We start from the raw sequence: 12,321 nt of genomic DNA, 5'->3' as shown, positions 1-12,321 counted from the left end.
ACTGCATTCACTTTTGTTTGAATGCAGCCCAGGGCAATGAACAATGGGCAGTTATAATGCTTACAGGCAGTACATAGGCTGGGTACACACTATATAAAGTTTCTCCTGATGCGACATGTTTAACGATTTTACCAGCGACAGAGAAACAAATCGTTTGATTGTCCCGATAATCGTCTGAAAACACTGTAGTGTGTACGCAGCCTAAAGCTAGTCACACACACTGATATCTGTTAGATTCGCACTAACTGTTTCTTTGGCTAAATTGTCAAAGATCTAATAGTTTAGTTGGTTGCACAGTGCAGTCACTGGAGAAGAGGATTTTCCACTCGGCCTGATTGATACCATATCTGGTTAGATGATAATTGCCAGCTTTGATATGTGGAACTCCCGGAGATGCTGGATAGGGAACGTGGTGGGAGGGTGGGGCCCGTGAAATCACGTCATTTTGGCACTGGCTCCGTGACGGAATCAACATTGTGTTGTGGGGGACAGGACTAAAATGACGCGTTCCCCGCGAATCGCGTCATTGAGGCTCCCATCCTGCCCACTTCACTAGGATGTAGGTAGGATGCGGGAGAATTGCCTGCTCTCCTGGGAGTCTGGGAGACCTACCCGGATTTCGGGAGTGTCCCGGGTATTCCGGGAGAGTTGGCAAGTATGAGTTAGAGTTTGATCTGCGCACAATAGATGTGTGCCCTACTGTAGCAAGTTCAGGTTATTTAGATTTAAAACTGGTCAGCAAAATTGCCTTATGTGGGCTTCTTAAGCATAAATAGCATTGTACAGAAAGTTACAGTTTCCATAAAGAAATGCATTTCATGAATTTTTAGAACTAAAGTTATGTGGTCATTGGATCAACATTTTGTTTCTTGCAAATATAATAATAGTTTTACAAAATACCTGCAATATTTACATATATATTTGTGAATATTATTAATTGTTGATTTATTTGCAACAACTTGTTTTTAATGTTCCTTTAGTTTTTTTTATATAGACATTTATGACATTAATACACCTAAACAAGTCTATCAAAAATGTGATTGTGATTAACTACCATAAAGCATTAGTTGTGGGTTATTGGCTACCTGGAGCACATAACATTGTTGACAATATGTTGACAGATTGCCATGGAGGTGTTCACACGCACGCATTGTTTAGTCTACACTGTAGAGACACAATACTCTGTAACCCCCCAAATGACATGATGACTGGCAGGGGAGGACTGGCAAATTTTAGCTCCGGGGGCAAGACTCAACTCAGCAGCCTATATTAATGGAAAAAAATGCAGGTTGCCCAGTGACCTATCCCAAGGTAGCCCACTATGGGACCAGCCCAGGGGGCAGCTGCCCCCCAACCCAGCTTGCCCCTGATCACTGGGCATTATCATAATATATTACATTCTTTATATACCCCTTTAATAAGTGGTAAACATTAGAACACATTGGGCCTGAATCATTAAGGAACTTAAATTAAGAAGTTTCTTATTTAAGTTCCTTAATAGTTAAATACTGCCTGTTTTTTCATGTAGCACACAAATATCAACTTTAAATTTCAGTGTACAAATAAGCTATCAGGTATTTGTGTGTTACATGAAAAAACAGTCAGTATTTAACTTATGTGCAAAACAGAATGATAATTTGCACCCCTTGCATTGTAACATGGTTTTGTCCAGGAGACTTAAATAAGAAACTTCTTAATTTAAGTTCCTTAATGAATCAGGCCCATTGAGTAAGAACAAATAATGAAATTTACATCCAGCATATAGTGTGCGAGAAATAGTTTTGTGTAGTTGGCAGTGTTAAAATCTGCAGCTGTAAAGGCCAAAGCCTCATATTTCAATAAGTGAATATTTCTAAAGTATTATAGAGATCATTATTTACAAATGGATGTTGGGAGCCAAAATAGTTCTATTAAAACAGATAGTACTTCTCCATTAAACACATTTTCTGTCACTTTACAACAAATGTCTGAATACAAGTGGCACTTCTAATTATATATATATATATAAATGGTATAACATATGAAACTTTTTTGCCAGATTTGCAAAATTGGTTGAATTCTTTATGAACAATTGATGTGAAAAGCAAATATTGAGTAAATGGAAAGGGGTCAACATGACGCAGAGCAGAAGCGTTGCTCTGATCTGCCTGTGGGCAGCGTGTGGAACATATTGCCTGACCTGGAAACCTAACAATCCGCTGGACACAGAGAACAACAAACATACATGTTTACTTCACACATTGAATCAAAGTGACTCTTGTGAAAGGAAGGTGAAAGTGTCTTCTATGAATTTATGGACTGCCTCACTGGATGATGTTCTAGGTATACTGACATTTATCTTATTTACTTATTAATGAACTTGAATTAATTGAAATGTTTTGCTAAGAGGCTCTTCACCTTGGTGAAAGCAACATCTTTTGCTATGCAGGTGGGAGCAAAACTTGGCTTGTAGTCTCCTAGGTATCAGGCATGACACAGTTCATACAAATGAGCATGACCAGTTTTTTCGTTGAAGCTTTTTGTATCATATTATCAATAGAGAGACCTCCGCAAACTAGTTGTGCAATAAGGTGGAAGAATCTGAAGAGGCGCAGTGTGCAAAAGTGTAAACATCACGATAAACAATCTAATCATGAGTGTGGGGACATCTGGGGGTAAATGTATGAGGCTTTGAAGGAGTGGAGATGTTACCTATAGCAACCAATCAGATTCTAGCTGTTATTTTGTAGAATGTACTAAATAAATGATAGCTAGAATCTGATTGGTTGCTATAGGCTTCTTTACTTTTTCAAACCTGCAGCTTGATACCCAATTTACCCCTTGGACTGTGTTTATTATGGCACCTTCGTGTGTTTGAAACTGTGTTTTACATTGGTAAAAGTGTAACAGAAATGCATTTCTCTCCCAAAATGCAACTAGAAGGAGCAAGATTAAAAATATAGGAAGGGATCAGATGTGAGCTGGTAGAAAATGAAAGTTCTTCAGTGGAATATAAATTGCAGTACACCCATCAGCACGGCAAATAATACCCCTAATTATTCATGCGATAACGTGCTCTGCCGGCACAATATATTATGTTACTAAAAGCGCAACACATGACAAGCTCATGGAAAACATGTTAAACACAAAGAACTAAAACGCATCAGAAGAACTTTATCTTTCATTATTTTTTTTGCCATTTTCTCAGAGAATATGTGTGAACAAGCCCTTAATGCGTACAGGGAAATCATGGCCTGTTTATAAGTAGGTGTTTATTTTCATTTTTCTATATATGCTTTGTAACCATATAACATAAATTATTCCACACAGATCATTTAGTTTCTCATCATATTATGTTTTATTAATAGGGGACTTTTTTCATCCTTGACCTACCATCCAGTAGTCAGTCAGAGCCTTATAGTCCTAAAAGGGCTAGGCCATTCTGTAGTCAATTAGTTCATTATAACATTTGCAGGAAGACCAGAGTATTATAGCATTCACCAGACCAAATATGGTATGAAGCATCAATCTGTGAAAAAAATTATATACATCTAACATGTTAATATACTATATATGAATGAAAGTTGTATGTTGACAATTTGCTATTACAGAGAGATTTAACTATGATTATGTATTTTCTACTGTAATAAAGGGAACTAACCAGGGATAGGGATAGGGGCCAGGCGATGATGCTCCAGCCTCCTGGGCCCCCCCGCACAAAAGAGCAGAGTGAGGCGGGTCTACTGAGCATGCGTGGTTCGGCACATGTGTCGGTCAAAAGGGGCCTCGGGAAGGTGCGTCAGCGTCAGCCAGGGAGCGGGGAACTTGGATTAGGAGGGTGACCCGGCATTGAAGGCCCTCACCTATGGGCTCCGTAGCGTCCAGCTACCCTGCACCCATGATAGTTCCACCACTGGTATCATGCTTCCCAACTGTCCAGATTTCAACAACAAGGTCCCAATTCGCGGACCTCAAAAGAGGTGTAGCCTCACCAAAATAAGACGTGTAGGGTTATAAATAGATGTATTTGGGTGGATCTGGGGCTGGGTTTGAGTGTTTCATTGGTTGGCCTTTCATTGCTGACATTATTAGGCATGTGTTGTGCCAGTCAATATTTTTTCAGTCACTGGATACAGGCAATTCACTTTAATTGTGTGATAATATAGTATAGAATAATAATGTTTGAAAGAACAGAAAAACATTTAGCTTACTAAACTTTTATCTCTCATTCTAAGAATTTTCTTTTTTTTTTCTTTTTAAACTTTCAGCTGAATTGGCCATTGACCCAATCAGAGCAAATTATGTAAGAAGAGTGAAAGACTGTATCTTCTCTCATGTCTACCCAACACCATTTACGTCTGATGTACAACTTGTCTCTGTCTCTGAGGTAAGCCACCTTAATATAATACATTAAATTAAAGGATTGAGCCACTGCATAACTGAACTAAAGTATGCGGTCTTTGTGATGGCAAGAAAACACATTTGTCACTTTTTAGTGTGTTGATATACTGTTATAGAGGTTAGTGTTCCTGGTGTTTTCCCATAGGTTTAGCGATGGTGAATTACAGTACATAGCGGAATTACTTATGCACCTGGAAATTCCAGTTTACATGAACTTACCTCTGCATACCTCCCAACATTTAGAAACATGAATCCTGGACAAAATGTACAAATTTGGCTAAAACCCCACTTTTCTTAAGCCCCACCCCTTTTGCAGCCCACAAATCGGGATGTCCAACCAAAATTAGGACATTTGGGAGGTATGGAATTGCCTTCCAGAGGTAAGAGCATATTTAGTTTTGACCTTGAAGTAAACTATATTTTCTGACAGTGGTAATTTAGTGACTACCCCCCACAGAATATTAATATAAATATATTAATATACAAAGTGTATTAGGAATTTGATAAATTAACCAGTAATCTTGACTTTTGGTTCACAACTATGCCTCACGTATTGTTTAACTGGGCTGGGGAATTGCCTGAAAACGTTTTAGTGCAATAATAAAATAAATGTTGCATTCTTATTTTTTTTACAGGATGTTTTGGAGAATCTGCTGGATCTTGACACCTCTGTTGTAAACACAAATGATTTTCTCCAGTTTGTTAGCGGTAGTAAATTGATTTCAGGATTTGTTCCTCTAGCGCACAGATATGGAGGCCACCAGGTAAATATAGGTTTTATGTATTCATCAATACATCGTAGTTATAGGAATGTCTAAAGAAGGATCTTCAGATACAGAGAGGATCAGAGTCTATAGAGCTTTGTGAAAAAGGTGCCATACATGGACAGATCTGGCTCAAGTGACTGGATCTATGTGTAGTTTGGCGGCATATATGTGTGTGACACAACCAATTGGCACTCAGATCAGTCATCTGCATCCTTTGTGGCCCAATTTGTACATTGGTCAACGACTGCACACATTACCAGATTGCTTGGCTAACCTGATTTTCCTCCAGATCCAGTTCACGTCTGATTGGACTGAATCAAATGTTTATCCATATTGGCAGTCATTTTTTTTATTTTTCAAGCACACAGTTGGTCCAAATTGGTCTAAATCAACCAAATTGGTCAATCAAACTTCACCATTATGGGCAGCTCTGCTTTACTACATGTAGTCACACTGTTGCTACTTGTTCATACGTGCCAGCATTCCCAATTGGAAGTTCTAGACAGAATAGGCGCATACCTCCCAACATTTGTCTCTCCTCCGGCAGCGGGATAGGGGCGTGGTCATACCACAATGGAGGAGTGGCCATGTCACAATGGAGGCAAACAACATATATCTTACAGATATCCCACCTGTTTTCTATTTTGCACATAAGTTAAATACTGTCTGTTTTTTTCATGTAGCACACAAATATCAACTTTAAATTTCAGTGTACAAATAAGCTATCACGTATTTGTGTGCTACATGAAAAAACAGTTAGTATTTAACTTATGTGCAAAATAGAAAACTAATTTTCACCCCTTTCATTTTAACATGGTTTTGTCCAGGAGACTTAAGTAAGAAATTTCTTGCCTAAGTTCCTTAATGAATCAGTAACCTGCACACGTATATTGTACTAGCTCCTAAATGGGCTTGTAACTCAATACAAGTGTTTCCCCTTTTTTTATTAAGACATTTCCTTCCTCTGAGATGTACAGCCACAATGTTGTACCTGCAATATAATATTTTATACTGCCTGGGTTTCTACTTAATGCTTTTGGTGGAATTCACAACATGGGGAGATCCTGCGTCATTTGACCACATGCTGAGACACTGCAGAAATGATCGTTTAAAAATTTTATTGAATCGATTTAAATTTATAGTGATCATTAGAGTTTGTGGAACTTTAAATGTGTTTATTTCACAATATGATGTTATCTGTTAACTGATAATTGGTCAGACAAGGTAAGCATTAAGGCTCTTCTAGGCGAGCATACACAGAATTAGCTCAACACAAGTTCCAAATTGAACAGGACGAAACCAAACCTCGCTGAAAATAGTGCAGTCATTGGGGTTTTTGATCTCGGTGCCTGTACGCCTCTGATGTTACACTGCCTCCCTTATAAACAGCAGAGAAGAGCGGGTAATGTGATCAAACTTCCCAATGACTGCACCATTGTGAGAGCAGCTTCCACATAGAATATGGAATAAGCAAATTCTAGCAAACATTCATCTGTATTAGCCCTTATAGTAAAAATGGATATTCATCTGCAATGTATGGAGCTGCCATGCTTCCACATTTGCTGAGTGATTATAGTATAATACATTGGTTGGCAACCTGTGGCTCCCTCTTGGCTGTGGACTACAAGTCCCAGTATGCTACATATCATCTTCAGAACAGCATTCTTTATTTAATATAATATTGCTACAAGAATGTCACTCAAAATATCACTATTTTCTGGTATCTTTATTCTTCCTAATCTTACATTCCTTAATACCCGTGTTTTGGTAAACAAAAACAGTTCTGCGTATAGGTATGTAATCTTTAGATGTTTCTATCGGAATGGTTGCTTACCGTGTTAAATCGTTCATCTTCACTCTGTTTCCCATTAGTTTGGTGTTTGGGCCGGCCAGCTGGGGGATGGCAGAGCACATTTAATTTCCACTTATGTTAACAGGTAATTTACAAATGTATCTCACGTTCAATCAGATATATGTCAGAAAATGCTTTAGAAAAGGCTTCTTTTTTTATTTAAACACAGTAGAGTTTATTTCCGAAAGTACATTATTACAGACCGCAGCGCAAATGAAGTTTTGTGACATGTGCCAGTTTTTGTGTGATTGGGCCCATTTTTACAGGAGGGGAATCGATCTGAACATCAACAGGTCAGAGTCTGTAGGGGGTGCAAAATCTGCATCTTCTTGCAGGAGAAGCTGGGAGGATCAGGCATTTCTTGCAGGAGGAGTAAATGAGATTTAAGCAGTGGAGAAACATTGCAGTTGCCAATGTGTTCCATTGTTACCTGGGTCCCCAATGCCTTTTTCTCCATGTAGAGGGACTTTATATGTTCTCAGAGGTGGCGGAGACCATTCCTTCATCCACGCATTGCACCTTTCAGGCAAACACATATTTCAGCAAATGTAGTACAAACATTGATTAGAATTGTAGTAACACATAAAGGGAATCCCCATGTCCTTGCGCTCTCATGATTAATTGAAGATATAAATGATGCTTCACAGCAATATTTTAGGAGACAAAATGAAAAGTGGAACTAAGTGGGCAGCACGGTGGCTAAGTGGTTAGCACTTCTGCCTTACAGCAGTTCGATTCCCGACCATGACCTTATTTGTGAGGAGTTTGTATGTTCTCCCCGTCTTTGCGTGGGTTTCCTCCGGGTGCTCCGGTTTCCTCCTACACTCCAAAAACATACTAGTAGGTTAATTGGCTGCTATCAAATTGACCCTAGTCTGTGTGTGTGTTAGGGAATTTAGACTGTAGGCCTCAATGGGGCAGGGACTGGTCTGAGTTCTCTGTACAGCGCTGCGGAATTAGTGACGCTTTATAAATAAATGATAATAATAATAAGTGATTGGGTGGTCCTAACACGATGATAGGGTGGACTTTGAAGTGCCATTTTTAATCTTTCCACCATGCACATTTCCAGCGGTAGTAGCTGACCAATGTATGTGTGCCCCTATGTGTGGACACAGCAGATAAATAGTCACATTTACGCAAAATTAAATGGGTGCATTTTTTTTAAGATTTATAAATGAGACCTATAGAGGGTCATTTGCTAAACTCAACAGTGTCCCATGTGAGGAGCCCTCAGTGACTCCTAATATTCTCAGAACTTTGAGAAAGGAATATATCAGGGGTGGTCTAAATAATGGAGTCAGGCAGTCAAATTAGGAGGCAGAGACAGTGGACCTCAATAGAAATGACTGCCAAAGGTTAGGTACCAGTCATTCTTTAGGTACATTGGATAGCTGGCTCCTAGGATTTGCAGAGCCCTGGGGACACTGTACTATGTTTATACCATGTTTATTTACTTATCAAAGCCTTTATTTTATTACCAAGGAATTTGCAAGTGTAATACATTGCATACCAGGAAAGCATTGTTGGCTAAAGCATCAGCACATACCAGCATGTTACCGCTGTGAGGTGGGGCACCAGGGGAGGTAAAATATGTCTGTTGTATTTGCTCCACTTGATGCTATTTAAAATAATTCCTCTAGGTACGGAGAGAGATGGGAACTTCAGTTAAAAGGCTCGGGAAAAACACCATATTCAAGGTAATACAGAATGTATTATAGACAAGGTTTTCAGACTTTTCAGGATGTGTATTAAGCAGATAAAATAGCATAGTTCAAAATGAAATAGTAACAAATACACAGTGTAGCAGCTCTGGGATAGTCATTGTCTTTCTGTTGTGCTTAGAACAGTGCAAGTTAATTTTGTAAGACATCATCAAAAACTTGTAGCAGTGATAAGCAACAGGTCGGCCCTAGGGCTGCCTGCGGCCCTCCAACCCTTCACCTGTGGCCCCCAGCTCCTTCCTGCTTTATTGTCAGGTCTTACACCTCTCCTCCTGGAGATCCCAGAAGGGGGCGGGCAGCGCGAATCGTGCCATCGTTACGTAAAGAGCCAAAAGTGTCATTCTGCGGTGGGGGACAGGGCCAAAATGACACGATTCACAGTGAATCGCGGCATGGAAGCTCCAATCCTGCCCACTTGGACAGGATGTGGGAGAGTGGCCTGCTCTCCCGGGAGTCCGGGAGACCTACTCGGAATTCATGAGTCTCCTGGACATCCCGGGAGAGCGGGCAAGTGTGTGTAAAACATTATCAGCTGGGTATAAAGTATGTTGCTATCACATGGGACTCAAGTACACAAGCCAATCTTTAAACTAGGTATAACAAAGCAGGATTATTTTTATGGGCTTTTGGCAAAGGCTTTTATTGGATCTGAAAGGAGGTTACAGTGTGGATTAGGGGACCAGCTAAGCATGACCGCTTAAAAAATGGTGCTAGTGAATCAATATCTTCAGTCTTTAGACCAGTGTGTGGTTCTGCCGCTGCAAACTAATTGGGTGCATCTTCCTCCTAAGGTCATAAATGTTCACCTTTGGAATAATATTTGTTATGTTGTCTGGTTCCCAGGAACGGTGATGGAAGAGCTGTGCTAAGGTCCTCTGTACGAGAATTCCTGTGTAGTGAGGCCATGCATTACCTGGGGATTCCCACCAGCAGAGCCGCTAGGTACATAGAGAGAAACTATATGTAGCCTTGTTTTAAAATAGAGTCATTATTTGTGTTACTTTGTTGAATGAAATAATTATTTTACTAAATAAATAAATAAAATGATCATACGTTAAGGTTACAGCTTTAAATAAGATTTTCACATTTTAGTAACTTGTAGGCTTGGCTATAGAAAATTAAATTAAAATGTATTTTGTTTTGTTTTATAAAACAGTCTTGTTGTGAGCAATGATGCGGTCTGGAGAGATCAGTTCTATAATGGGAATGTTAAGAAAGAAAGAGGTAAGTACTGTGATCAGTGCCTTTACTGAGATCTAGCAAGAGCTAATAGTATAAATTAATGAGATTAACATCCCACTTGCCTGCTTTATGTTGTACATCTCCTAATGACACGGGTCTTTTCATTTTAATTAATATGTGACTTAAAATGAACCTGTCACTTGCGCACAGTGGAGGCATCCATTATTTGTGTTAATCCATTATTCATGAGTATACAACCTTTCAATTCACTATGAACGAGTGTTACTGAAGCAATATGCTGGCCACTCATGCTGTAATATTGCAGCCAATATTGGGCATTTTGCTCTATATTGAAGCACGTGTGGCATTAAAACATCCACGATGCCTGATAACAATCTGATTGATCATTATCGGACATGTTGGTAAATGTGATCTGAAGCTGACGGCTCCCGATCTGTGTGTGTTGTCATCTTCTGACTGCACTGACAAGTTCCATTTATGGTTGAAGTTATCCATCTATTCAGCCAGTGGGGTCATACAACCAGATCTCATATAGTTTGGTCAGCTACATGTGTCGCTAAATTGGAGATTGATCCTGTTACCCTGCGCTTGTGCCGAACAATGGCATTAATCTGTTGTGGTTAAGTCCAAATGTAGAGAGCAACAAATTGCCTCATAGGTGTCACTAGTAACTAGCAAATTGATGTACACCATTCTCAGGAATAATGGTTTAGCCCCCCCAAAAATGGCTGCCTCCACTTTGTGTAGGCGACTGATACGTATTACAGTAATATTCATGTGTTTTTAGGAAGCCAGCACTTTAGTGAATTTAACAATACCTACATCCGTCTTTGGACATTTAAAACAGCGATGAAAGGTTAGAAACGTAGAGTAGCGTGATAAATCTCATATAACTCACACTTTCTCAAATCTCAAAACTCACTTTTATTGGTACTAATTGTCTGTAATGCAGCAAAATATTAAATAATTGTCAACATAATTTTCCTATTACATTTGTCTAATTGAGGCTAAAGTAATTAATTTATAATAGTATTCTGTTTGCAGAACTCCACTTAGTTCTTGTAATGCTATTACCTATACAAGGCCATCTAGCCATCTACCACTCAAACCCATTGTCTCTCTATTTGATTATTTTTCATGTCCCAACCCTTACTTACAAATAAAAAGTATATCTTACTTCAATCCAGTTCATACGTAGGGAGCTTGGCTGCTGTCATCCGAGTATAAATTTTAGCACAGGAAGGGGATAGGAAGACATCACACTAGACTACCCATAGGTAAAGGAAATAGGACAGAATGATCACATGAGTCAGTAACACATGGGTGAGACAGTATCGCTAAGTCTCAGATATCAGAGTTTTAGGATCTGGATATTCAGGAAACACTAGAAACGGAGCTTAAGGAGCTGAGTTAGACTTGCAGCTAGAACGCTGAGTCTTCCTGCAACAGATTATTTATTGATGACAGATCTTCGTCAATTCAGAGGTGAACCGTCCAGTTTCCAGTATCAAAGGCGATGGTTTGGACCTGTAAAGGATGGGACTGTCTCTTATAAACTTCATAAGATTGGCCCCAGCACCAGAATCAATCATTGCCATAGCAGAAATCATATTTATGTACCGCCCTTAATTATCATTAGTAACAATAGGTGAATCATGGTCACCTTATCTTTATCTTCATGAGATGGAGAGCCTGGATGTTGTGTGTTAGGGTGAATAACATTGGTATGCAAGTCCCTCAAAGAGGGTAATTTTCTGCTGTAAAGGTTTTCCTCTTGCCACTGTTACCTACATCTACACCGAGCGTCAGACGGTCCTCAAATCTAATCCACCAGCACTGATTCAGGCTCGAGATCCGGAGCAGAAGTAGTCTTAGAGCAGTTTTGAGTGGTAAGATATACAATAATGGTTCATGGGGAAGGATAGTGGTGTAATGGGACTAAATGAAAGAATTGTTTTTTAATGCTAAAATATGAACAAAATATAAAATTTATTATGTGATACAAATGTTAAAAACTTAATAGTGACACCACTAGTGGGTCTATTTGGGATATTATGTAAGATGAGTGGTAGGAAATGTTATAAACATAAAAGTTATAGTGTTTGTGCGGGTTGTGTGGTTAATTTAAAAGTGTGATAAAGCAAATAGTTTGAAACATTTACAATATATATTCCTAATTATCTGATTTTGCCTGACTATAGTGGGATAACATATGAGACCAGTGGAGATATGTAATGATCCTGATTTTATTGGTACCTGATTTTTATTTGAAGATACTAAAAAAGTTTTGATTTATTGTGAAGTGTGTGTGTCCATTTGTGGTGTTTTGTCTCCTAGATGTCCGTTAATTATTCATCTTGATTACTTGTATTAAGAATATCTATTCTGGATGTTT

General features: G+C 39.0%; 1 protein-coding gene across 1 annotated transcript in view; it reads left to right on the top strand.

Annotated features, from left to right (window-relative positions):
* LOC142158224 (protein nucleotidyltransferase YdiU-like) overlaps positions 1 to 12,321 on the top strand; it is a 39,126-nt gene that overhangs the window by 1,403 nt on the left and 25,402 nt on the right. The window contains exons 2-8 of the mRNA XM_075211981.1: positions 2,039 to 2,322; positions 4,248 to 4,366; positions 5,016 to 5,144; positions 7,020 to 7,084; positions 8,643 to 8,699; positions 9,567 to 9,665; positions 9,880 to 9,947. Coding sequence (XP_075068082.1) covers positions 2,115 to 2,322; positions 4,248 to 4,366; positions 5,016 to 5,144; positions 7,020 to 7,084; positions 8,643 to 8,699; positions 9,567 to 9,665; positions 9,880 to 9,947 — 745 coding nt within the window. The 5' untranslated portion in view covers positions 2,039 to 2,114. The remainder of the gene's footprint in view (positions 1 to 2,038; positions 2,323 to 4,247; positions 4,367 to 5,015; positions 5,145 to 7,019; positions 7,085 to 8,642; positions 8,700 to 9,566; positions 9,666 to 9,879; positions 9,948 to 12,321) is intronic.

The sequence above is a fragment of the Mixophyes fleayi genome, chromosome 5 (genome assembly GCF_038048845.1).
Source record: "Mixophyes fleayi isolate aMixFle1 chromosome 5, aMixFle1.hap1, whole genome shotgun sequence".
Taxonomy (NCBI): Eukaryota; Metazoa; Chordata; class Amphibia; order Anura; family Limnodynastidae; genus Mixophyes; species Mixophyes fleayi.
Note: the sequence above shows the minus strand (reverse complement) of the source record. Positions and strands in the feature narration are given on the sequence as shown.